The following is a 27,000-nucleotide window of genomic DNA, read 5'->3' on the forward strand; positions in this document are numbered from 1 at the left end:
CACTGCGCCCGCAAACGGTGTACGCGATGTGCCACATAGCATGTGACCGTCATCGCGACAAGGTGTCGGAGTAACATGCGGATTTAAAAAAAAGCTATAAATTTTATTTATGTCCTTTGTTATGATTTTGCAAGAGAAAGGGAACACTTCAACGTTATTTATCACGTTAAAATATATTCTTGTACATATAAATTAGTGTGATCAATATATTTAAATTTGTTTCAATATATGTAAAAAACTTTTAAAATTCCATACAAGAAATAGAAAAACCCCATTACACGAGGGAGTTCTTTTTATCAGAACGTGCCATAAATAATTACAACGTAAGAAACCTAAATGCTTAAAATTTTTCTTTTTAAGATTATATAACTTATTAAATTTATTTTTATGCAGTATGAAGAGATCTAAATTTTAAGCTATCATTATTTTTCATTCATTTATATTATCTATAAAGAAATTCGTTTTAAAAATACCTTCTATAGCTTACTCTAAAACTCTGCCATTTAAAATATCGCGCGCGCATTTCAGTTGTGCGTGCGCATAGTTTCTCAGATGCACGGGTCCCATTGAAGCAGTTTAATAAATCATACAGGAAAATTGTGTCTGTAGTAAGAATGTAATTAGATGCAATATTTATCTCTATATATCGATAACGCGTCATTTGACGCATATGTGCGGACACGTCATGCGGCGTATATGCGACTCAATTGTTGACACATCTGTCTCTAACCTTGCCCTTACGACGTGCGGAGTGATTTGCACGTTGCACCCGCGCCATGCCCCTGGCGGGCCGAAGGAACCGCATGGAGCCTCTACAAAGTACCCGTGAAGACCCCATTCGGTTCCTTTTTAAAAAACTACAAAAAAAAACAGCAAAATCAACTTTTAAATTGTTGATATTCGGATCCCACGTTAATATTTGCATTAGAAACTCTCGGAGTCACCGCAATACTTTTTTTTGCAGCGTTAAAAACTTAAAAAAATAAAATACCTGTTATTTACATGGGCCGAAGGCGCCTTCAAGTGCATCTTCTTTTAGTAGCAGTTAATAAGCGTTCCTTTGGTAACTTTAAGAATTTTGTCTAGATGCTAGCGCCACGCAGTGGAAACCTCAGACAACAAGGCTGCGATGCAAGTGAAAGGGAATTTTATTTTTAAATTTCGTGCGCAACTTACTACTTGAGCTATTATGGATGCGCTTGAAGTCACCTTTAGTAAAAGTTAATTACATTTTTTTAAAATGTTTAACGCTGCAAAAAAAAGTATTGCGATTACTCTGTGAGTTTCTTATAGAAAATTTAACGTTGAATCCGATTTTCAACAGTTTAAAAGTTGATCTTGCTGTTTTTTTTTAGTTTTTTTAAAAGCAACCGAATGGGGATCCAGTGGGATCTTTACGGGTACTTTGTAGATGCTTCTTTCGGTTCCTTCGATCCACCGGGGGCGGGCTCCATGCGCACATTTTGATATCTGGGTATTGGCTAACTTTCGAGTCTAAAATAAAAAAAGTTTATTAACTTTTGTAATCGTGCGAAGCCCCCGCATAACGGCGACATCACCAAAACAATTCTCAGCATAAAAAATTTGCGTGTAACGAGCGCGAGCCAGATCGAGTGACTCTACCAATGCCTCACTTGCCAACGTTACAAGTGGTGCGCCCCCGACGAAGTGAAGTCCTCAAGATGAGGTGAACTAGATCCCCCGAGTTTCGACCCAAACCACATCACCTTCTCCTATTTATTTGAGTACTTTTGAATCAGTCTTCACCCATAGATTGACCTTGATTGCCAGCTTAAATTGACTTTTTTTACAAGGACCCACTTTTCTAGCATGTAACAACCCTGTTCAAGTAATTCCCTACCAATTCTTTATCCTCGCCCTCTTCATCTTCATTTTCAATCCTGTCTCCTTCAACAGACACTTTAATAATTCTCAAAGTTGTCGATTCCTCAACACCAAAGGCAGCAAACCAGAATGTGAAGCAAATTGCAGTCTCATCAGGCGCATTATTAACCACTGGCGATAAAAGCTGAACTTCTGCTGACTTTTGATTGGTAGTAAAAATATCAAAAAAGACAAAGTCTCCCGTTGCACCGAAAGTCTTGTCTAATAGCTGTGCCGGTCTATGAGTCAGGAATGCTCGTTGCCAATTCACGGTCCTATCATTCACAGAAGATGTTTTATTCTCCCAACCACATAATCCTTTTTCGAAACTGCAATCTTCTCTCTTCACTACTGCACTCGTAGGTCTCGCTAGAAATAGTCAAAAATTGAACACAGACTTTTTACCCCCAAGATGTAATGTTCTCAAATACAGAGGACATGGACTGATTTATTAAGACAAAATGGGAAATTGATTTTTCAAAAGAAAAAGATAAATTTTCAACTAAAAATAGACCACTTAAATTTTCAACCGAAGAGGAAAAATGATCTGTTTCATGTTAATACTACACTTTTATTTCAAAAATAAATAAAAGTTTCAAAATCCGTACAATCGGACGTTTATAATACGGTCACTTTTTCGAAGGGTTCTAAAGTTTTCTCTGTTTTATTTGGTATTTGAGTTTAGCCTGTACAATTGTTCTGTATTTTAGTTATTTCAGCCTTAAAAAATACACAAAACCGTGTCTAAACGTCGGATTGTATGGATTGTGGCACTTTTATTTATTTTTATAATAAAAGTTTGGTATTTGTATGAAGCGGATGACCACCAAATGTTGTCTTTTGTTTTCAGAAATGATGTACATCTCAATTGCATTCGAAGGAAGCTTGATCTTGATGATAATTTACGAATTCTACAAGGATTATATAAACATTATTGTTTTTGGATTGTATTATTTAAAAAAATTATTACCGGTGCAGTTTCCAGTATAAAAAGCAACGTCATCAATTGCAATGCTACCACTTGCTCTGTTGGGTCCCCAAGTGCCTTCAAAGATGATGTTAAAATCCTTTTTTTCGTTTATACTCGCTTGTGCAAAATTCCAGGTCAGTCCTTGATTATTATAAAGTTGCCAAATTGGTGTGGCTTCTGAAGCAGTTTCGCCCAAGGATTGTATTAAAACTCGAAGAACTCCTGTTTCAAAAGATGAAATTTCTTCAGTAGAGATGGTGACTATTTTCCTGTAGTATCACATTTAAAATTAAATTTAAATTTTAAAAACGTACCTAAACTAGGACCAGTCGAATCGATGAAAGATTCAAACATAAAATACCAGAAGGTGATACATAGAGGCTCATCAGATCCCTTCATATCTCGGCTGACTAATTGAGCTGTACCACCTCCACTAATTCGTGCACCTCTAGAACGTCCAAGTCCCAAAAAAAATTCGTTTCGACGACTAACTGTATGGCCGTTGCTGTAAGGTTTCCTCTGGTTTCGAGGACTCAAGACTGAATTTGATACTCTTTCCCATTCGACTCTATCTGGATCCCGAGAATTAACCCAGTCGCACTCGTCGATTTCGAAAGTACAATCTCTTGGATTGGGTGCCGCAACTTGTGGTAAAGCTACAAAAGAAATGATTCAATTAGTCGCAGAGTCTAAAATGTCTCAAATTTTCTTAATAGATTACGCAACATTATATAGGCCTTTAGTCTATTACTTAATTAAATAGAGATTAAATTAATTACCGGGACATACGCCAGGAGAAAAAGTGATTTCGTCAATAGCAATATCTCCCATTCCAGTATTGCCAACCGTAGCTTCAAAGATAAGTTGAAAGTCTTCAATAGAACTGATGGTGACCTCGGATTTGAACCAAGCATTTCCTGCATTCCCGCTCAGACTCCAAATTTCATGTGGTTCTGCGTCCAAATTTCGAAAATGACGTAGATGAATCTTCAAGTTTCCTATTCCTGAGCCAAACATGTGAAACCAAAAGTGCATGCACATTGGAGAATCTGGTCCTGTGCCGGGGAAGCTGACGCTCATGAGTTTAGCGGCATCCCCAGGTCGTCGAGGAAAGCTGGATGCGATATAAGCATATCCACCCGCAGTAGCTCGATCACTGGAACTGTCTATCGCTGGTCCTGTTGTTGGGTCATTACTTCCTCTGCTCTTTAGAGATTGAGAGATATTTTAGAATCAGAAATCTTAATTTTTATTATATTTTCCCATGTTTATTAGAATATTGGCATTCAATAGTTACAATCGTCCAGTCGAAATCATCTTCAACATCGTTGGTCCAATCGCAAAATCCCCCTGCGAAATTGCAGAATCCAACACAGGTGGAACCTGGTTGAAGATCTATGTCATCAATTGCGATGTAACCACGATAAAGTCTTGAAGGATCGGCAGCATCCACAGGAACACCTTCAATCACAAGCTGGAAAATGGTAAGAGGCGTTAAAACTAAATTTGATCAGCATCAAAAGCTTTCTCTGCGGATCATATGACCTTGAAAATGGTCGAATTGCTTAAGGGTCTGATCGGATAAGGGACATGGTCAAGATGAACTAAAGGGGAAATAGCAAAGCCCCCTGGAATGTCGAGGGCGCGAGTTCGTATGCTCCAAGCTATGATGTGCTCGCCATGTCAAGGGCTGAATGGCACTGCGGTTACCAAATACTTAAACACCTTGACGTGTCCCCCCTAATCGAGGTGGGCACAGCGAGGTACCTACAAGGGACTATGGGACCAACTGACACCGGTGGGTATCATTAACAACGACGTTAACAATAAAGTTACCTTAATTGAAGAGAAAACGAATGGGCTCTCTGGACAGAGTACCACCGTAACAGTGCTCAGAAAAAGAGAGCCCGCGAAGCGTTGCTTTCAATCAGTAGTCAAGGTTCCTCACCAGGGGTCGAGGATAAGCTAGAATCCTCTGGAAATATTCTTCCTGCTGGTCCTATGGACAAGAAGAGGAAGATGCGATTTTAGTTCTTTAGCTTTACTCCAGGGACCTCACCGTTATTAAGCTGACACTCAGGGGCGAAAGCGAAGAAAGGCTAGACGTGTATATCGCCTCAGCTTATTTCCCTGAACTATGCTGAGGGTATCTATCTCCTAAAGAGGTCGAGGCTCCAATTCAGCACTGACAACAGAATGAAACCCCTCTGATATTGCGTTGTGACGCAAGTTCCCATCATACGATATGGGGGAGTATAAGCCTCAACAACAGAAGAAATACTTACTTGAATACCTAGAGGGTACTGAGCTGGATATCCCACATTTCAGAGAAGTTACAGAAGTGAGGTTCTCTATTTGAATCTATGCTCGGAAGAACTAAAGAGCAAGATGATGGACTGAAAAGTCATCATAAAATCTCTTGGATTACAAACCTATCTTGTTCCAGTTGGCTCTGAGGAAAGAGGGAGTATCAAAGATAGGAAATTCCAGGAATATACTTTAAGAATCATACAAACAGCCACTCAAAGGTAGGCTCGTGAAATTTTCTACAAGCTGCGGTACCATAGATAAGTTTCTACAAATATAATTAGGACTTAGGAGAAAATGGAGTGGCTGAACATCCAACCAGAGAAGCTCACCGTGAAAACTGGAGCGATGTACGATAAGGAAAACAGAACTAAACTCCCTAAATGAAAGAACTCATTGAGCCAGATAGAAATATGAGTGTTGGAATAAAAACCTAGTTGAACTGGAGAGCTTCTACGAAGAAGTTAAAGACACTAAAGTTTATGACGGAAATACACTTCCCAGGTTTCCAGTGAACTCAAAATGAACGAGAGGGAGAATTTTGGGTCCAGGAGAGAGAAAAGCTCTAATGACATCGCCGCAAAGTTCTTTAATATCAAGCAGGGGGATAGACTCTACCCAATGCTCTTACAAAAGGGCATGAGCTGCGTTGTCCCTTCAATGACTAAACTATTCAGGGCAAGCATTGCGAGAGTGGCCTTCATTACTCTAATACACTGCCTCTAAAGATGTTGGTCGATCAGTTTGACATATTTCATTCTGTAGACGTTAGAGAAACTGGTCGAGATATATATCCGCGATCAGGTGCTCTTAGTTCCCCGTTGCACAGAGGACAGGAGGTGCTGAAAGTCATCTCTCGGGGGCCTCAGAAGTGAGGTGTGCCAGGCCAGCTGGTAAGCTGGATAGGAAGCATGCGGGGATAATTAGAGGGGTGTTTTCACCCCTCTTGTGATGTACGGTAGTCGACGGCCTTCTTCTGAGATTAAATGAGAAATGGTATGTTACCCAGGAGTACGCAAACAACTTTATAATCCTAATAAGAGGGGTTCAAATGGAAACTTTATTGATGCTCACAAGGTTAGCACTACGCATTGCTGAGGTCTGATGTGGTAACTTAAGGTTTGCGGGAAATCCGAAAAAGTACTAACTAATTAATAACTATCTAATTTTTACGATAAAGTACAAATTACCGAAAGTCGACGCTCCTTTATTCCTCGGTAATGGGCTCAGTATTTCAAATTCGATTAATTATCTGTGTCATGGATGTAGGGCCTTAAATGATTGCCTGGCTCTACTCCGCTGTCCTTAAATCAAGGCTTCTAAACGCGGCCGTGTTCTAGTGGCCATGGGCAGAACTCAAGACGATGCATGATTTTCTGCCACGATCACGAAAATGCCAGCCTAGCAAGAGCAGATAGATGTACTTCGGAGACTAAACACAATAGACTTCCATGTAACATTAGTGCACTGCCAATTCTAGAAATAAGGCAAAACAAAATAAAAGAACGCTTAAACTTCATAAGGACTTTCCACATCCTCATCTCAAGCATGGATGTTTGGAAAGCAAATGGTACCTTACTCCTGCAAGGGAAAACCAGATACACAGATGTTTCCAAAGGAGAAGGACGATCATAACAAGAATGTAAGCCAGCACAGGAAGAAAGGTGATGGAGATCCCATTCGAACGGCATGCCACTATCTTTTAGGCGGACGGCCTGGTCATCCGCCACTGCGTCGAGACACTGATAGACGAAAACCAGGTTTGCAGGCGTCAGATTACAACTTGCTCGGACAGCCCAGCAACATTCACCGTACTTGGAAAACCATACATAACATCAAAGATAGTTTTGGTATGCAAAAAGGCAATGAACCAACTGACAGAAAAGAATAATGTGATCCTCCTGTGATTTCATGGTCAACAGAGATTAGGGGCAACAAAAAAGTGGACGAGCTGGCGAACAGCGGCACATCAAGTGAATACTTAGGCCCAGTACCGGTACTGGAACTAGCTTCTTGATGCATCGGAATGGCCATAAAAACCTGATTCTGGATTAAAGCACCAGGAGTACTGGTAATAAACCCAGGGTTGCCAACAGGCGAAAGCCATCCTTGGCTATACGTACAGAATGGACAGTACCAGGGAAATCTGCAGGTTAACCAAGAAAGACATAAGGTTCAGATGATCAAAGAGCACAACCACTTAAACTATCATAAGCACAAATTGAAGTTAAACCCCATGAGACAATTGAGGAAATACTGCAAGGATAATTAAGAATTCCTAAATGTATTCTGCCAGTCTACGGTACCAGTCATGCTCAGGCAACAAACCCTTAGAGCTCGCCCGCATATAAACAAAACAAAACAAACAATAATATCAGAAAATGAGGGAAATTCACAGCTCTCATACCGAATGTAATTCAGGATACGTGTAAAGGATCTGGGCCTGTTGCCAAACTCCAAGGACATAATACTGAGCGTGCCAAAGAACTCTTTCCTCCCCAGCATCGAAGGGTTTGTTTGGAGTTGTCGCATTTGGAGCCTTGGTTCCAATTTCTGTTGGGATTTCATCCGCTCTTTCCTTTTTTATTGAATATTCATCAATTCCCATATGTAAAAGAACCCTGAGACCTGCTGAACTCAAACCATTCATCGCATATTTGAACATGAAACAGGTTCCAACCACCCCCGTAGTTCCTAGTTGAGGACTATGCAAAAGGCCTCCCGGACTTCTTAATTTTTTATCCTTTGGTGGCACATGAGAAGTTTCCAAAAAGGCATATCTGAAAGGAAAAGTAAATAAATACTTTATTTTTAATTAAAAATTTCTTTGAAAATTATCATCAAGAATCTGACCCTCCTTCGGGAGATCCAGCTGTAGAATCAATCGGTGGTCCACCCATCCAATTGGTACCAAGACCAGTTCCTGGATTCCATTTCAAAGCACCGTTTCCATCTTGCCATTCGCAAAGTGATTGCCCAGGGAGAGGTCCAAAATCACAAAATACTTCATCTACAGCTGCTGTTGGAGGGGGTGCAGTTACTAGTGGGTACCTTCGAAAAAACAACCTATCTCTTACTCGAAAGTAACAATCGAATCAAACATGTTAAAAATCGTTTCAATTTTCACTTTATTGTTAATTAACAAAGTACGTAAAAAAATTTGTGTTTACATTTTGTTCCGAAGAAATTGTAATTTGACTATAAAAAATATATAATTCTAATAATTTAGAAAGACACCTCTGTGTTGCAGGATCTCGTTGAGCCAAAGTCGTCGGATTTGTCCCTCTTCTTGGAGAAAAAGTTCTCGCAGTCGTGGAAAGAGTAGAGGAAATCCCTCGAGTTGGAAAAATTTCCGGTCTCTCTGGCCATTGTTTAGGCTCAATTCTTTCTACCTCATCAAAAGGTTCATTTCGATTTGAGGGTGCATCCGATCGATCGATAGAGTCAATCGGATTTGGGGAACTGCTTTCTCGATCTAAAAAATGTAAATCAAATTTCTCATATGGTTCAATATTTTATAATAATAACAGACTTCACAGCCGGAAATACTTTCAAAGAAGGGAAATAGGGTAATTTTTCATGCTATTATGAGAATAATAGGAGAATTTCTTATTTTAAATTAAATGTATGTATACAGGTATCATATTGAATTCAAAATGGAACGTGAAAATATATTAATTTTTGACAAAATACACTGGAACCTGGATGTCCTACCCGTTTACCTTCGGAGTACTTGGATTTGTGTCGAAGATCACAGTAACCCGGTGCCCGAAACCGTACGCAAATCCAGGTTCCAGTGTAGTTGAATTTTCAACCAAGAAAATTTAATCTTCAATCCAACAGTTGAAATTAAACACCGAATATTTGGCTTTTCAACTAAAAAATCAATTTTTAACAAATCTGCCACTGAAATTAATTTTTAACTAAATATTTAATCTGCAAGCCAATATGACCAATTTTCTAGAAGGCAGTTGGATTTTTAACTACAAAGATAAATTTTCAACCAAGAAATTTTCTATAAAATAAAAAAACAAATTTTCAGTTTGAAATAACAAATTTTCAACAAAAAAATGCAATAATTAATATTTTATGCAAAATTTTATTAATTTTAAATCAAGAACAGCTGAATTCAAACAAAGAAAATGATTTCACAAAAAAATATCATTTGTGATAATTGCAACCAAAATTTTTTTAATTGCACATCAAAATCAGATTAATTGAACCAAGAAAAATGGATTTTCAATAAAATAGTTGAATTTTCTACCAAATTCATGGATTTTTCAGCAAAAATGATGAATTTTCAAAAAATCGTTGAATTTGCAACCCGTAGATTAAACGTTTTTTTACAAAACGTTGAATTTTTTAACAAAAGGTTCAGTTTTAAGCAAAAAAGACGAACTTTCAACAAAGTAGTTGAATCCTTAATCAAACCAGAAGATTTTTTAAGAAACAGTTACATTTTCAACCAAAAATTTTTGAATTAATCTTTTGCCCAAGAAAATAATTTTTGATGATAAAAACGAAGTTTCTTCAAAATTGTTAACACTTCAACCAATAAAATTAGTTTCGAACAAAGCTATTCAACTTTCAACCAAGTAGTTGAAGTTTCAATAAAACATCAATTTTCGACCAAAATAATAGAATTTTTAACCTAAAAGGCGTATTTAGTTCAAAAAAGTTTAATTTTCAATACAGAAATGTTCAAGTCCTAAAGAAGAATTTTTTACATAACAGTTAACTTTTGAGCCCAAAAAGACGAATTTTCTATAAAGCATTTGACTTTTTAACCCAGAAATTTAAATTTTGAACATGAGAGTTAAATTTTTAACAAGAGATAAATTCTTCAATTGATTTAATAAGATTGTAACAAAGTAGATCAAATTTCAAGCAAATACTAAAAACGATCAATTCTCAACTAAATCTGGAATGATTCGATTTTCAGTTAAAAAGAAATTATTTTTCGACCAAAGAGATTAATTGAAATTAAAATTATAAATCTTCAAACAAACAAACACAAATTATAGAACATAGTTCAACTTTCAACTAAGTCCAGTGAAACCCTTTAATAGCCCTCCCTTCTATAGCCCTTCCGAGAATTGACGCCGCGCCGCAGTTAGGTCAAAGAAGAAGCTGCGCGGGATGCGCGGGTTCTCCGGTTGTCACTCAGGCGAGCACTCAGGCGTGAACAAACAAAACCGGAGCGGGCTATAATGAGTCAGTTCCAAACTTCCAATCAGGGTCCAGCTCCAAAATCTTTCAAACTACGTATACCCATGTATTTTGATGCGCTAATTACGAATATGATTGTGAAAATTCCCGCAAACTTGACTTTTAAGGTGAAACTATAAAAAAAATCCATAAAATTCATGTTTTTTTTTGCGTTTGTCTCAGCCAATATGCAAAATTTCAAAAAATGTTTCAAACAAAAATTGTAGATCTCATCGAAATACAAATTTTTTGCTGCAAGTATTTTTTTTCTACGAGTGATACATTCTGAGGTACATCTTTTGCTTTTGGCTTGGTGCCTAATCACGCTTTTCGCCTCGGGAAGCTTGGAGTAGCTTATCCATTAAAGAAACACGTGCTAGTGACTGATCACATCAGAGTGATTGTTCACATCTCGAACCACTTTTCCAGCTGGCTCTTAATAAAAACACGTGCTAGCCACTGGTCACAGAAAAGTGTTTGTACACATCTCGAGCCACTTTTCTAGATAGCCCTTTAAAAAAACAGGTGCTAGCGGCTGGTCACAGAAGAGTGATTGGTCACATCTCGAACCACTTTTCCAGCTCGCTCTTAATAAAAATACGTGCTAGCCACTGGTCACAGAAAAGTGATTGCACACATTTTGAACCACTTTTTCAGATAGCCCTTTAAAGAAGCACGTGCTAGCGGCTGGTCCCAGAAGAGCGATTGGTCACACCTCGAACGCCTTGTCCAGCTCACCCTTAAAAATAACACGTGCTAGCAACTAGTCACCGAAGAGTGATTGGTCTCACCTCGAACCACTTTTTCAGCTTGCCCTTTAAAGAAACTGGTGCTACGGGCTGGTCAAGAAGAGTGATTGGTCACACCGCGAACCACTTTTCCAGCTCGTCCTTAAAAAAAACACGTGCTAGCCACTGGTCACAGAAGAGTGATTGGTCACATCTCGAACCACTTTTTCAACTAACACTTAATAAAAAAACGTGCTAGTGGCTAGTCACAGAAGAGTGATTGGTCACATTTCGAACCAATTTTCCAGCTCGCCCTTTAAAGAAACACGCGCTAGTAGCTAGTCACAGAAGAGTGTTTGGTCATATCTCGAACCACCTTTTCAGCTCGTCCTTAGTAAAAACACGTGATAGCCACTGGTCACAGATGAGTGATTGGTCACATCTCGAACCACTTTCCAGCTCGTCCTTAAAACAAAACACGTGCTAGCCACTGGTCACAGAAGAGTGGTTGGTCACATCTCGAACCATTTTCCAGCTCGCCCTGAAAAAAACACGTGCTAGCCACTGGTCACAGAAGAGTGATTGGTCACATCTCGAGCCACTTTTTCAACTAACCCTTAATAAAAAAACGTGCTAGTGGCTGGTCACAGAAGAGTGATTGGTCACATCTCGAACCAATTTTCCAGCTCGTCCTTAGTAAAAACACGTGATAGCCACTGGTCACAGATGAGTGATTGGTCACATCTCGAACCACTTTCCAGCTCGTCCTTAAAAAAAACACGTGCTAGCCACTGGTCACAGAAGAGTGGTTGGTCACATCTCGAACCATTTTCCAGCTCGCCCTGAAAAAAAACACGTGCTAGCCACTGGTCACAGAAGAGTGGTTGGTCACATCTCGAGCCACTTTTTCAACTAACCCTTAATAAAAAAACGTGCTAGTGGCTGGTCACAGAAGAGTGATTGGTCACATCTCGAATCAATTTTCCAGCTCGCCCTTTAAAGAAACACGTGCTAGTGGCTGGTCACAGAAGAGTGTTTGGTCATATCTCGAACCACCTTTTCAGCTCGTCCTTAGTAAAAACACGTGCTAGCCACTGGTCACAGATGAGTGATTGGTCACATCTCGAACCACTTTCCAGCTCGTCCTTAAAAAAAACACGTGCTCGCCACTGGTCACAGAAGAGTGGTTGGTGACATCTCGAACCATTTTCCAGCTCGTCCTTAAAAAAAACACGTGCTAGCCACTGGTCACAGAAGAGTGGTCGGTCACATCTCGAACCACTTTTCAACCTCGCTTATCAAAAATAAGATTTTTTATATTTGTAATGCTACCTTCACGGAGGTCGATTTTATCTGACAAACGTTCATGTGTGTCACTTACCCCAAATGTCACCGACCCCGCCTGCAAACACATCGACCCTTTTATATCAATGATTTTCTCGGAAACTATCATCCGTAGAAACAAATGCATGAAACAGAAAATATGTATTTCGATAGGATCTACAACCTTTAATTTGAATATTTTGCGAAGTTTTGTGTATTGATTGAAATAAACGCAAGAAACCGCTCTAAGACGAAGTTTTTTCGGGTTTGACCTTAAAAATCAAATTTTCCGCAATTTTCACTATCATATTCGTAATCAGCGCATCAAAATACATTTAAAAAATCAAGTAAATAAATATTTTTACCCAAAAAATATAACATTTTTCTAAAAACAAATGAAATATGACACCAAAAACAATTCAACAAAAAAAATTGAAATTTCAATAACACAGTAACATCTATTTAATTATTATATAATGATAATTTCTAATTTCAACCAAAAAAGATTTTTCAGTGAAAAGAGAAAAAAAATTAACCATATTGTTAAATTTTAGAGCCAAAAAGACGAATTGGAAAGAAATTTGAACCCAAAGTACAAATGTTTAGTAAAAAGAAACTAAGAGTAAACAAAAAATGTTGACCAGAAAAGATGAAATTTCTATAACACACAAAAGAAATATGACAAAAAAACAGATTAAATATGAAATAAAGGATGCAACCCTATAATACCTATATAATTAATACAGAATAATATTTTATAATTTCAATCAAAAAAGACTTTTGACAAACAAATATTTGAACTTTCTACCACAATAATAGAATGTCGGAGGAGAATTTTGAAAACTGTAACGACAGTAATAATTACCAATTGTAATGAAAGTAGATTCATTTTGTTCCGGCAAAGACGAAATATTTTCGGCACCAATCAAATCGATTTGCTCACCGAACATAGGTCCCAAATTGTTCGGGTACCAATTTATTCCTCTGACACACAAAATATGAAAAAACAATAAGAAAAAAACACTCTTTGAATTTTTCATTATCGAAATTCTCGCTTTTTCGGACACCACTCTCGATTTTATTTTTATTTTATTTTTCTCTCATATTTGATTAACAATTTTTATGATTGATTATTCACTAAATCACTTTTTCATTTTAAAATAGTCTAAAAGACAAGTTTCTCTTTTTATTTTATAATAAATATGAAAGTGTACAAATTTAAAAACCACATTATTTATTACTTTAATAATATTACAATTCAATCGTAACAATTTGACTTATTATTTATTTATTTTATTTGTTATTTGAAAAATGATTTATTATGTAAAAAGGAGCAAAAAACAGGAGGAGTTCAATCGATAAATTGTTTAACACGACTGCAAAGCGCTAAAAGTGTAAACTGAATGATTGTCTGAGTCAAAAGCGATGAAATGGTACCTTTGCTCTGCTTTTCCGGTCTTTACTTCCGGTCGTCACGCTTCCTCGTCCTCATAGTGTTGAAGTTCGATACCCGTCCATCGGACAATATCGGGTGGAAAAAAAGGTTTTATTCCACGAAACTCTATAAATTTCAATCAGTGGAATTTAAATCTAAGCAAAAAGCCCGAAATTCTCTCAAAAAAGGGAAATATGGCGATTTTTCACGAAAGTAGGGGAATAATTGGGAAAGTAATTCTTTTGAATTAAATTAATTTAGGTAAAATATTGGATTCAGAATGAAAGGCTTTAAATTCCTAAAATTTCAAATTGAAATACATTGGATTATCAACAAAATAGCTGAATCCTTAACCAAAAATGTTATTTTTTAATTAAATAGTTGAATCTTTATTTTTTTTAAATCTACCAGAAAAGATGAATTTTTAAACCAAAAAGATAAATTTTAATCGAAAAAATTTCTACCAGAAAAAATTAATTTTCAACCAATAATATGAAGTTTAAACAAAATAGTTGAATTTTTAACCCAAAAGATATTTTTCACACATTTTTTTCCCCAGAATTTTATACCAAAAAAAGATTAATTTTCAACAAAATAGATTATCAATTAATAATTAATTTTTCAAATAAATAGTTTAATTGTTAGCTAAATAGTTAAATTTTATACAAAAAGAGTTTAATTTTCAACCAAATGGTTTCAATTTTCTACAAAACAGGCTTTCAATCTGAAAAAATAAATTTTCAAAAAAAACAAAAAATAATTTTGCAACCCAGAAAGACTACTTTTCAACATGTAATGGAATAATTTTTATATAAATTTAAAACCAATTATTTAAATTCGAAACTAAAAAAGCTCAATTTTTAACCAAAAATGGAATAGTTCAATTTTCAGCCTAAAAAAAATTATTTTGCACCGAAAAACAAAGAATTTTCCGAACGATAATTAAATAAATCTCAAACCAAGTACAATAATTTTCTAACCAAATAGTTGAATTTTCATCGAAGAAGATTAATTTTCAACCAAAAAGATGAATTATTAACAAATTAATTAGAATATTTTTTAAACAGTTTTCTTTTTGAATAGTTTTTTATGGAGTAATTCAATTTTCAGTTTCAAAAATTATTTTCAACGATAAAACAATAAATTTTTAACAAAGTAGTTAAATTTCCAACCATAGAGATTAGAGATAAATGTGCAAGCAAAAATATTAACTTTTAACATAATAGTCGCATTTTTAGCCAAAAAGATGAATTTTCATCCATAAAGAATTATTTTTAACAAAATTTTAGAATTTTCAACAAAAAAAAATTAATTTTACTCCAAAACCATAGAGATTAATCTTTAACAACAAAAATTAATTTTCAATTACTAAGTAGTTTAATTTTTAAGTAAAGAAGATTAGTTTGCAACCAAAAACGAAATAGTTATATTTTCAATCAAAAAGATTAAATTTTAGCAAAAAAAAACAACAAGTTATTAATGAATTACAGTTTGGTTTAACCAGAGATACGATTTTTTTAACAAAATATTTGTATTTTCAACAAAAAAGATTAGGTTTTCACCAAGAAGATTAAGCACTCCAAAGACTAATTTTTAACAAAACTGTTCAATTTTCAAATAAAAAGATGAATTTTAAACCAAAAATGGAATCGTTAAATTTGCAGTTAAAAAAGTTACTAAAAAATACTTATTAAAAAAAAAAAACAGTTGTAATTTCATCCCAAAAATATGAACTTTCAATAGAAAAGTTCATTTTTAATCAATTAGTTGAATTCTTAAATTTACACTCAACAAATTAATTCTCAAACGCAGAAAAAGCATTTTCAAGAAGGAAGTTAATGAAGAACTTTTAAAGTAAAAAATAATAATAATAATGAATTTTAAACAAGAGTTCAACTTTTAATCAAGAAGTTGAATTTTCAAGTAAAAAAAATTAACAAAATAGTTGGATTTTCTTATAGAATTCTACTAATTCATTTCGAATTTAAGCGAAGAAACCCTCATCTCGTATCAATCTCGACTCGCAGCGAATCTCGCCTTGAGTCTCGTTTCGAAATTCGTCTCAAATTACATGTCGAATCTCGTCTATAGTTTCGTTTAGGCTCTGGTCTCGAATCTTGTCTTACATCTCGTCTCGATTTTCTTCTTTAAATTCATCTCGAACATCGTCTCGAAACTCATCTCGAACCTCGTCTCGACTATCTCCTCGAGACGCTCTTGAAAGTAAGGATAAAAAGAAGAATTCTTTAGAAAAGAGGAAAGGAAGAGAATAGCAAAAAGAGTGGGAAGTCAATAATTTGAACCCCGGAATTTCCGTAATTTAATTTAATGAATTTAGATCTAACTGTAAATTTAATGAGTTTAATTCACCCGATCTAACATTTTATGATTCAGAATCGTGCTACACGATGTTTATCGATCCCTTAGTACCGATATCATTGTCTAATTTGAAACCTTTTGTTTCCTCAGACAGTGAACCCGTTTTACTATAGCGGTGGCTTCGATTTTTTACACTACTGTGAATGCGCTTCCACATAATTGAACTAAATTTGTCCACCTTTCTCGCGTGACTTCTAGTTATCATTTTTCAACAAAGTCCAGCAAAATATTACCCATACTTGGTAAAAAGAGATCTATAACAGGGCTGCTACAGAAGCCTGATTTAAAAATGCCATAAATTTTCCTGGTTTACTTTTAAAGAAAAAAAAACTAATTATTAACTAATTCAAATGTGAAAGGATTTTCGTCAATTATTGAATTTTAGGCCAGTCTCATTAATATTGACATTACATTTCTTACAAGTTTGTGATTATTATAATAAACGAGGGGCAGACCACTTGACTTTTAAGTGTTCATCAAAAATCAAAATTTCAAACATTTTTTTTTTAATTTGACAAAGATTTAAAAAGATTTCACAAACATTTTAAACTATTTACAAAGATTTTTAAGATTTGGAAAGAATCTAAACATATTTCAAATTATTTCAGACCATTTCGTAAAGATTTGAAAGATTTATAACGATTCCAGATAAATTTCAAATTATTTTAAAGTTTTTTTGAAGATTTCAAGTATTTCAAAAGATTAAAGAAATTTCAAAATATTTGGGAAGATTTTAAAGGTTTCAAAATTTCACAAGATTCAAAAAAGATTAAAAAATTTTCACAAAATTTTCAAAATATTTAGAAGGTTTCACATAGAGTTCAAAGATTACCAAGATTTAAAAGTATTGAAAAAGATTTTAAAAATATCGCAAATATTTTGAAAAGACCCAAAAAAGATTTTTTAAATGTCACAAACATTTCAAAAGAATTGGCAAAATATTTCAAAGGTTTCAAATAGATTTCAAAAATTACAAATACTTAAAAATATTTCAGAATATTTAAAAGATTTTGCAAAGCTTTTGAAGATTCCACAAAGCATTTCACCAATTCACAAAGATTTAAAAAATTCCAAAAGATTCCGAAAATTTCGCACAAATTTGAAAGACTTCACAAAAATTTCAAAAATTTTATATAGATTTCAAAGACTCCGAAAGACTGTCAAAACTTTTTAAAAAACTTACAATTTTTTTAAGATTTAAAAGACTTGACAAATCCTTAAAAAGATTTCTCAAAGATTTGAAAGATATAGAAAAGATTAAAAAGATGTCACAAATATTTTAAAAGATTTTTGAAGATCGAAAATTTTTTAAAGTATTTAAAAAATGTCAAAAAGATTTTAAAGTAGTTACAAAGATTGTAGTATATGTCAAAGATGTTTCGAAATATTTTAGATCATTTCGTAAAGATTTGAAAGATTTTACAAGAATTTCACAAAAATTTCAAAGGTGTCATTTAGATTTCAAAGATTTAAAAATATTTCAGGAAATTTTAAAGATATCGCAAAGATTTTCAAGATATCAAAAATATTTTTCAAGATTACACAACATTTTTTTTTAAATTTCAAAATATTTCCGGAAATTTTAAAGATTTTGCAAGATTTCAAAGATTTCACAAAGATTTGAAAGAATTCATAAAGATTTAAAAGATTTAAAAGACTTCAGAAGACTGCAGAGATTTAAAAAAAAATTTAAAGGTTTTTAGAATTTTATAAGACTTCAGAAATATTTAAAAAGATTTCTCGAAGATTTAAAAGAGTGTACAACTATTTATCAAGATCTCACAAAGATTTAAAAGAATTCATAAAGATTTCAAAAATTAAGAAGACTATAAAGATTTAACAAAGATTTACGAGATATCACAAATATTTTTGTAATTTTCCCAAAGATTAAAAAAATTTCACAAATGTTTAAAAAGTTTAAAAATATTTCATGAAGATTTTAAAGTATTTACAAAGATTTAAAATATCTCACGAAGATTTTAAAGTATTTACAAAGATTTAGAAATATTTCAAAGACGATTCGAAACATTTCAGATCAAATATGTTAAAATATTTCAGGAAATTTTAAAGATTCTGCAAAGGTTTTGAAGATTTCAAAAACATTTTTCAAAATTCGACATAAAATTTAAAAGAATTCACAAAAATTTTAGAAATTCATAAAAATTTTAAAGATTCAAAAAGATTGGTAAGATTTCAGAAGATTTAGAAAATTTCCGGAGTTCAAATATTTCACAAAGATTTCAAAGAAACCAAAAAATGTCAAAAATTCTACAATAGTTCAAATGCTTCACAAAGATCCCAAAAATTGCAAAGGATTTCAAAATAGTTCAAAAATTTTTTTAAAGATTTCACAACGATTTAGATGATTTTACACCTTTTTTAAGATTTAACAAAGATTAAAAAAATTATAAATATTTAAGATTTTCAAAATTTCGCTAATATTTTAAAAAGATCCAACATTTAAAAAATGTCACAAATATTTCAAAAGAATTTCAACATACTTCGAAGGTTTCAAATAGGTTTCAAGGATTCTAAAAGTCTACAAAGATTTTAAGAAAAACTTAAAAGATTTTAAAAACCTAAATTAACAATATTTTTCAAGATTCCACAAAATTTTCGAAAGTCTTCAATATAGTTCAGGAAATTTGAAAGATTCACAAAGACTTTAAAGATTCCAAAAGGTTTGGAAGAAAATGTAGAAGAATTTAAAGATTTAACAAAGATTTCAAGTGTTTCAAAAATATTTTTAAATATTTAAAAAATTTCACAAATTTTTTAAAAGATCTAAAAGATTTAGAAAAACATTTTTCAAGATTCGAAATTTCTTTTTAATTTTTCAAAGATTTCACAAAGATTTGAAAAAATACATAAGGGTTTCAAATATTACAAAAGATTTAAAAAATTTAAGAAGGTTTAAAAAATTTCAGGGGGGTTCACATATTTCACAAAGATTTCAAAATTTTCAGAAGATTTCAAAAACTTCGGAATAGCTGAAATATTTAACGAAGATTTAAAAGATCCCAAAGCTTCCAAAATACCTACTAGCCCTCTCTTCATTTCCCTCACTAACGTCCCAAACCAAGAATCATTTCCCCTACTTCTCTTTATTTCTCCTAGCTCCTAGTTCTTCATTTCCACTTACATCCACTACTTCCTCTCCCTTTATTTTAATTCACTTCCCCTACTCTCCCTTCCCTCATTTCCCATCACTTTCCTTCCTTCACCTACACTCATTTCCCTCGCTTTCCCCACCTTATTTTCAACAGCTTTTTCTACTCCTTCTAGTCAGCGTCCTCACTTCCTCTACCCCTAACATTTCCTATATTTCCCGCCTTAAATTTCCCCTAATACATGTATTTTTCAGGTTCTCCAGAACTTTTTCAGAGCCTATAAAATTACTAGAATTCTCCGATAAAGACGAAAAAGGTGAAATAAATAATACAATATCTTGATAAAAAATATATATTACAAAATAAAGGAATTAAAATTGTTTACAGGTCAGAGTATCAAAAATACAAGCTATTAAAATACAATTCTATACATTATGTGACAATTATCGCAGTAATTCAAAAATAAAAAAGAAACATTAATCTAATCAATTTAAAATTTGCTCCATGCCCTAGCTGAAAGAAGGTTTTAAAAAGTTAAAAAATACTTTCTGTGCAAACTCGATATTTGGAATTGGAGTGCAGCGACCGACGTTAAGATAAGCTTTTGCCCTGACTTTTATCAGGCAAGGAGAAAGCAGAAGTTGATCTGTTGAAGGTCGAAGAGCTGATTTCTTCCTTAGCATCTTGGAAATTACGCTGATTAAATCGATCGATAATCCCTTCTCCAAGGGCTTCGGATTTTCAAATTTGACCATTTCCAATAATTCCGGCAGACTCTACAAATTAATATCAAGATTAGGGTGGTCCAAAAAAACTCATTTAGCAGCCTGTTATGGCCTTCACTTCCTCTTCCTTCCCTAAATGCTTCCTTATATACTTCCTACTCTCTTCACTTCCTCTACTTCCCCAATTCCCCCCAGCTTGCCCAACTTGCCCTCAGTTCCTTACTTCTCCTATTTCCCCTTTCTTTATTTCTCCCAATTTCTACTTATGCTCCTCCTCCATTTTCCCTTACGCCCTCTTTTTTCACACATCTTCCGTTATTTCCATTACCCCGTCCCCTCATTTACCGCCACTTTCCTACTCACCTCTCATTTCCTTTTCTCCCAATCCTTATTTTCCTCATTTCCCCACCTCTCAATTACATATTTTTCATCTGTTTGCCTCCCCTTCATTTCCCTTCCCTCAATTATCACCCTCACTAACCTCTCTAACCACCCTAACCTCTAACTCAACTAACCACCTCCACTAACTCTCATACCCTCTACTCTCACATCATCAACCTATCAGATCCCCTCACTTCCCTCACTTACCCTCCAATCTTTTCCAATACTTTCTCTCCCCTTATTTCCTCTCACTGCAGGTACATCCTCTACTACGCTTCACACCATCCCCCCCCCCATAATTTCCCCTACTCACTGACTTCAAATTATTTTAGGATCAAATTTTGCTTTCTTGAAGCACTCTAATGGAGATATTTCAATTTAGAATAAAATCAGAGATACAAAATAGGTAAAAAGGAGGCGTTTTTTTCACCTTGGCCGCAAAAGGAAGTCTCTTTGTGACCATTTCGTAAAGAACGACTCCCATACTCCAAATGTCGGATTTACAATCATAAATTTGTTTTTGCAACATTTCTGGTGCCATGTAAAATAATGTTCCTGCGTGACACAACGTAGCTCTGAAACATTTTTATAACAAAAAAATTAGTAAAAGTATTCGCCGCGTGCCAACAAAAAAGGATTGATATTATCAAAAATTAAGTCGTTTCAAACTCCATCTCCCATACATCCCCCCCCCCCCCCTTATCACCCTATATTCCCTAGTTCTCTACCCCTCACTCCATCCTTCGCCATGCCTTCCCCAAATTCTACCTCGTTCCCCTAGCTGACACTACCCTTCTCCTACTTCCCTTTCCCAGAAATAAGTTCTTCTACCCTCATTCCCTATAATTTTCCCACACAATTCCTACTCTCCCCTCATTACTACTCACGTCCCCACCCCTCTCGCACCTACTTCTCCTTGCTTCCCTACTTTTCGTTCCCTCACTTATTTCTTTTCACTTCCCCTACTTCTTTTCCACGAATTTTCCCTTACTTCCCCTACCAATCACTATCCCTTACTTCCCATATTTTCCATTCACTCATTTACGCTTACTTACTTCCCCATTTTTCCTTAATTTCCCGCCCCTTATTTCAAAAAAATTCCCACCCATGGAAAAAGTAAGACTGAAGGACTTTTTCGTAATGACATTTAATTATTAACTATACTAAATTATAATGGTCTGTCTGTTCACAATCAAGCTCCTAATGTTTGAAAATCCTTTAAAGTTAAAAATAAATCAACGCTGTCATGTTTCCTGTTACAAATTGAATAAAATTCAATTTTAGATGTTCAAGATTGAACAATTTCTTATTGAGAATCTTTAAAATTGTTCTATTCCAAAAACAGCATTTACAATTTTATCAATTTACATTATAAGTTTTAAATATTGATGAGTCTTCAATTAAAAATATTCAAAATTAAAGAATTTCCCATTGTCGCCCCCCCCCCTCTCATTCACCAACTTCACGATCCACTACTTCCTCTATTAATTGTCCTTCTCCATGCCTTCCCAGCTTCCCTTCCTCTGCTAACCTTCCCTAATTTCCCCTTACTTCCCCTGCTCCTGCATCAGTTTCTAATTTACACTACTTCACATTTTCACATATCCCCTTAATTTCTCTAATCCTTCTCTTCTTTCCCCTATTCCTCCTCATTTCCCCTACTTTCCCTTTTCACATTTATTCTAACTGGCCCTCCACTCATTTTTCCTTACTTCCGCATCCCGAATCTTTTTTTAAGCTTTATTTTTCCCGCTCGAATTGCCTTCCTGGATTCGCCTCACACACATGTACCTACTTTTTCGCCTTGCCGCGCGATGCATTACTCTGACTCCGCGATTAATAACTAATACTTATCTACTATTTACAATATATACAGGAACTTATATCTGCGTCTTCTCCACTTTACAAACTTTTCTTTTACATTCCTCTTCTTCCTTTCTTCTTTTCTTTACCATCTTAACCAACACCCCCTTCACCGATAATACCACACTTTTGTCCTCTCTTGCATATGTTAATATCTTCATGCTTATCTCACTGCTTTCCACCCCCTTGCAATCTGCCGACCAGTTTTACACCATTGCATACCCCTTCCTACACAATTCACATATCCTATTCTCCCTAGGAAGCCACAGCCTATTAAAAGCTTCCATGTAATCACACTCAGAAAAATATTGTGCTCCCTCCCTCGGCATTGTATACCCTTAGTTTTCACTAAAGTTAACCCTCTTATTCCTCTAAAACAGGAAGCCCGGCTACAGAAACTCCTTCACCTCTTGCACCATCTTTCCCATTCACTTTCACTCCCCTCTCTTATCCCATCCATCTCTTTTCCTGAACATCGTACCCTTGGACTTTTCCTCATTGAACTCTCACTCCTCCTATCCATCCAGAACTCCTCCGAAATCCCCTCCCCTGACCTTACCCTAGCATGTGTCTTTTCAATCTTTTTATATACCTTCCTTACCCTCTTTATCAAGGCTCTCTTCCATCGCCTCCCGCAGAGATCCTCTATCCACTGAAGGGAACACATCTTTGAGATGCACGAAAAACGCCTACACTTTCGAACCCCCTTTCGCTGATTCTCTACCACCCACGTGCTGCAAAATGTAAATATTGTCGATAGTGCTCCTACACGCCCTGAATGCCGCTTGCGTTTCTAACAATATCCCTTTCCCCTCGGCATCTTTTCGCAGCCTGTCCGCCAACACCATCAGGTATACTTTGTACGCCATATTCCTTAGCGTAATCCCTCTATAATTTCCCTGTCTATCTCTATCTCCTTTCTTATATAGTGCCATTATCAACCCCTCCATCCGCCATCTTGGGAATCCCCCCCCCTCTATACTTTCGTTACTACGTCCTTAAGCCTCTCCCTAACCGCTTGTATACTAAGCAGCCATGCTCCGTTCTGTACCTCATCCACACCTACTGCCTTTAACCTTCTTATATTCCTGATATGTTTCTCTATATCCTGGTCATCAAAGTCTACCCCTTTCACTCCCTCATTCTTCTACCCCCTCATCGCACATCCCTCTTCCTTGAATCTGAGCAGTAAAACAAATGATCAAATTATCTTCTATTTCATCCCCACTATACGCTTCCGAAACCAGTTTATTATTTTCCGCATGCCCCCACTGTATTAACACTTCTCAAATCCTTTTCCACAACTTTCTCCTTTTCCTGCTTTTTCTTCCTACACATCTCCTTCCGCCACGCTCCTCTCTTATTAGCAATATTAATGTCTAATGGTCTGCTCCTACCCTCCCTTCTACTGTTAATCTCTTCGTCTCCTACAGCTCTTGAATATTCATGACCACATAGTGTATCAATGGGACCCCCTCCTTACTCACGTACGTGCATTCTCCCTCTTAATCCCCAGTACTACCCTCTCATTTCCCCTCAATTCAACTCCTTGATAAAAATGCCGACGAATGGACGTACAGACACCTGATTTAAAATATAAAGATTCCTGCCCCGGGCTACGAAACATGAAAAAGGTTAATAAAGCGGACTCATGCTTATTCTAAGGCATACTTATTCCAAAGTTTACCTATTCCAAGTCCATGCGCTGAGATATTCCAAGTATCCTTTCCGTTCACTCGGTCCGCTAAGGATAGTAATATTTGTCAAGTGTAGAATGTGCTTTCTCAGTCATGTTCCATTCTTTTGTCAATTGACGCCCTTTTAGTGTCAAGAAATAAGATATCGAAAATTTCAGCTTAGCGTATCAGATCAAAATGATCATAATCGAATGCTCTAGCCTCAAATTTCGGATACTTGATTGTATTTTGTGAAAATAGAAGGTCTTCTGCTGAGAAAGGGATGCAAAAGGATTGAGCAAATATATTCTACGCTTGCAAAATATTACTATTCAGACCTTTATAACTTGCTTTCACGTTTAGAATATTGTCTGCAAAAAGGCGTCTGAATTTCCATGTCGAGAACTATGCCAACCTTCCTGAAATTTCCACCTGTACTATCATAACTGTGACGTCATACTAAAATACTCAATGCGCAAATGCAAGGACAAACTCAGCGCGCGCATCGATACAAGGCCAGGGCAGCCAATGAGCATCGCTTGACAAAATCACCCCATAAATCGCGGTAGAGGTGGAGACCCCTCCAGCCTTGAAATACTCCAATTTTTACGTTCCGAAGCCCTTGAAACAGGCAAGAGTTTACTGTAACTAATTTTTTTCACCTCTAAATTTTCACTATATCAAAATGTTAAAAGCGCGCCATTTCTGATAGATTCAAACAAATACTTACTCGTGAGAGTTCTTGGAAAGTCCAAAATCCACAATTTTCACCACATCAGCATTTCGACCAGAGAGCATAATATTTTCAGGTTTCAAATCCCTATGTAAAATATTTTTCGAATGAATGTGATGGACACCTAGAACAACTTGAGTAAATAGATACAGTGCATCCTGAAAAAATTTAATAAAATTAATTATTAGTAAGTAATTCAATAAATTCTACTAAAAATGGGTTAAAACCCCATCTGAAAAATAAAATACCTCTTCTTTCAAAGGTAATCGTCGTTTTTCAAGCAAGTCTTTTAGAGTTCCGTGTCGAGCAAATTCCATCACAATGTAACTTCGACTTCCTTCGAGCCAAGCTCCACGATAAGATACAATATTCGGATGTCTAAGCTGTCGAATTGATTCTATTTCTCCCAAAACCATCTTACAATAGAAAAAAATATTTCAAATTTTTTATTACAAAAATTAATATTAAAACTACAGGCGACGCTACTTATCTTGCCACTTCCCCTAACTCTCGATCGAGCTCTTTCCCCACCACGACCGCGGCAACGTACGTAGCGAGCGAAGCAATTCGTATCAAGCACCATGCATCAAGATCAAACTCGAGAGTGGGGGAACATCGTTTCCAGGAAAATTACTCCCCTACGGTCCCATCCACGGCAAGGTTAATAGCGTCGACTGTATCAAGAATAGTGCGCTTATCATGCGTTTTTTTTATTTGATTCCCTAATTATCAAATATAAATACTGTGAACCCCTGACTTAAGTCCGGGGCCGGGGCTGGGATTGAAGTCGGCTGTAAATCCGGGGTGTCCGAACTTAGCAGTCAGGGTCGTATGAACCGTTCCCTATGGAATTTACAGCCGTTGAGCATCTCGTTTAAAATGAGAGCTTTCGTCTGAGGTAGACAGAGATCTGATTGTGTACCAATGATAGGCCATACTTCTCGTTTCGAAACGATCGAGATATTGCTTAGCGAGATATATTCGCTAGTCAGATGGCGCTGTTGTCATTTCAAAGGCAGGCTCATCCGATAGCATGGAATAACCCAATCAGTCCCATCGGCTTCAGCAGGTATCGAAGCCCCACTGCTGGTTGACGCGAGCTCGCCATCGTGCTTATTCGCTATGTAAACGCGTGTGCCTCCCACTTCGAGAGAACTAACGCAACGTCATGATGCAATTACATAGGTAGCCGTGTTTTGTCATACCTAAGTGAACCTCCCCCCCCCCCCATCGCGCAGTTCCTCTCACCTATACCCGCGGCGCCACATCAACCCTCGGAACGCCTAAATCCAGGGGACCTAAATCAGGGGTTAATTGTATATGTTGCAACAATCGCCAACTTGCTTACTTTTAAATGATTACAGTTTAAATCATCAAATTTTGCACAATTTTTTAAAATAGATCTATCTTGAAAATTGTTAATTCTGAAATCAATCTGAAATTAATCATCCATTAAAAATCCATTTGAAAATCTAAAATTTTGATGATTTTAGAAATCAAAACTCAATTTTTCAATTCTAAATGTTCTAATTCGAAAAAATTTTGAATTTAAATTACCAGAATTACAGAAATTTGCCATTTTAAGTTTTCAGTATTAAAAAAAAATTAAAGTTACAAAACGTTTTGATAAAAATTCTAAAATTTGGATGATATTGACGATGAACACTTAAGTTTTTAATTCTAAACCTTACAATTTAAAGAAATGTTGAATGTATAGAATCAAAATAACAGAATTTTAAATTGCAAATTGTCGAAATTAAAATTTCTTTAATTTTGAAGATTTGCAATTTAAAGTTCTGCAATTTAAAGAGACATAATAGAAAATTCTTAAATTTGAAAATAGAGAATTGCAAAATATTCAATGTCCACTGTTTATACCTGAAACTTATGTAATTTAGAAGCTTTTTGGAAATATATTACTTTTGAAAATTTAGGATTGTAAATTCTTTATTTAAAAAATTCACAATTGAAAGTTATACAATTTCAAAGATTTACGATTGAAACTCTTCAAATTTAGAAACAAATAAATAAAATTTTTTTATAATTTTGAAAACCAAAAGTAAAATTTTTAATCATAAATCTTCCAAATTGGAGAAATTTCTAATGTAACTCATCGAAATTGCAGAAAATTTTAATTCAGAATTGTTAAAATTAAGAACTCGCCAATTTTAAAGATTTAAAATTTAAAGCTCTACTATTGTGAAGAGTTATAATTGAGATTTCTTCAATTTTGAAAACATAGAATTACAAATTATTCATTTTTAATATTTATATTTAG

General features: G+C 35.2%; 1 protein-coding gene across 1 annotated transcript in view; it reads right to left on the bottom strand.

Moving 5' to 3' along the window:
- Positions 1-27,000, bottom strand: part of LOC117170772 (MAM and LDL-receptor class A domain-containing protein 1-like) — a 32,501-nt gene that overhangs the window by 2,722 nt on the left and 2,779 nt on the right. Inside the window, exons 3-16 of the mRNA XM_033357810.1 lie at positions 24,971-25,138; positions 24,720-24,880; positions 20,881-21,025; positions 19,859-20,120; positions 15,982-16,071; positions 13,286-13,489; positions 8,399-8,636; positions 8,015-8,212; positions 7,569-7,941; positions 4,152-4,328; positions 3,634-4,060; positions 3,169-3,510; positions 2,855-3,076; positions 1,862-2,253 (exon numbers count right to left, since the gene is read on the bottom strand). Of these exons, the coding sequence (XP_033213701.1) occupies positions 1,862-2,253; positions 2,855-3,076; positions 3,169-3,510; positions 3,634-4,060; positions 4,152-4,328; positions 7,569-7,941; positions 8,015-8,212; positions 8,399-8,636; positions 13,286-13,489; positions 15,982-16,071; positions 19,859-20,120; positions 20,881-21,025; positions 24,720-24,880; positions 24,971-25,138 (3,399 nt within the window). The remainder of the gene's footprint in view (positions 1-1,861; positions 2,254-2,854; positions 3,077-3,168; positions 3,511-3,633; positions 4,061-4,151; positions 4,329-7,568; positions 7,942-8,014; positions 8,213-8,398; positions 8,637-13,285; positions 13,490-15,981; positions 16,072-19,858; positions 20,121-20,880; positions 21,026-24,719; positions 24,881-24,970; positions 25,139-27,000) is intronic.

This window comes from Belonocnema kinseyi, chromosome 4, assembly GCF_010883055.1.
Source record: "Belonocnema kinseyi isolate 2016_QV_RU_SX_M_011 chromosome 4, B_treatae_v1, whole genome shotgun sequence".
Lineage (NCBI taxonomy): Eukaryota > Metazoa > Arthropoda > Insecta > Hymenoptera > Cynipidae > Belonocnema > Belonocnema kinseyi.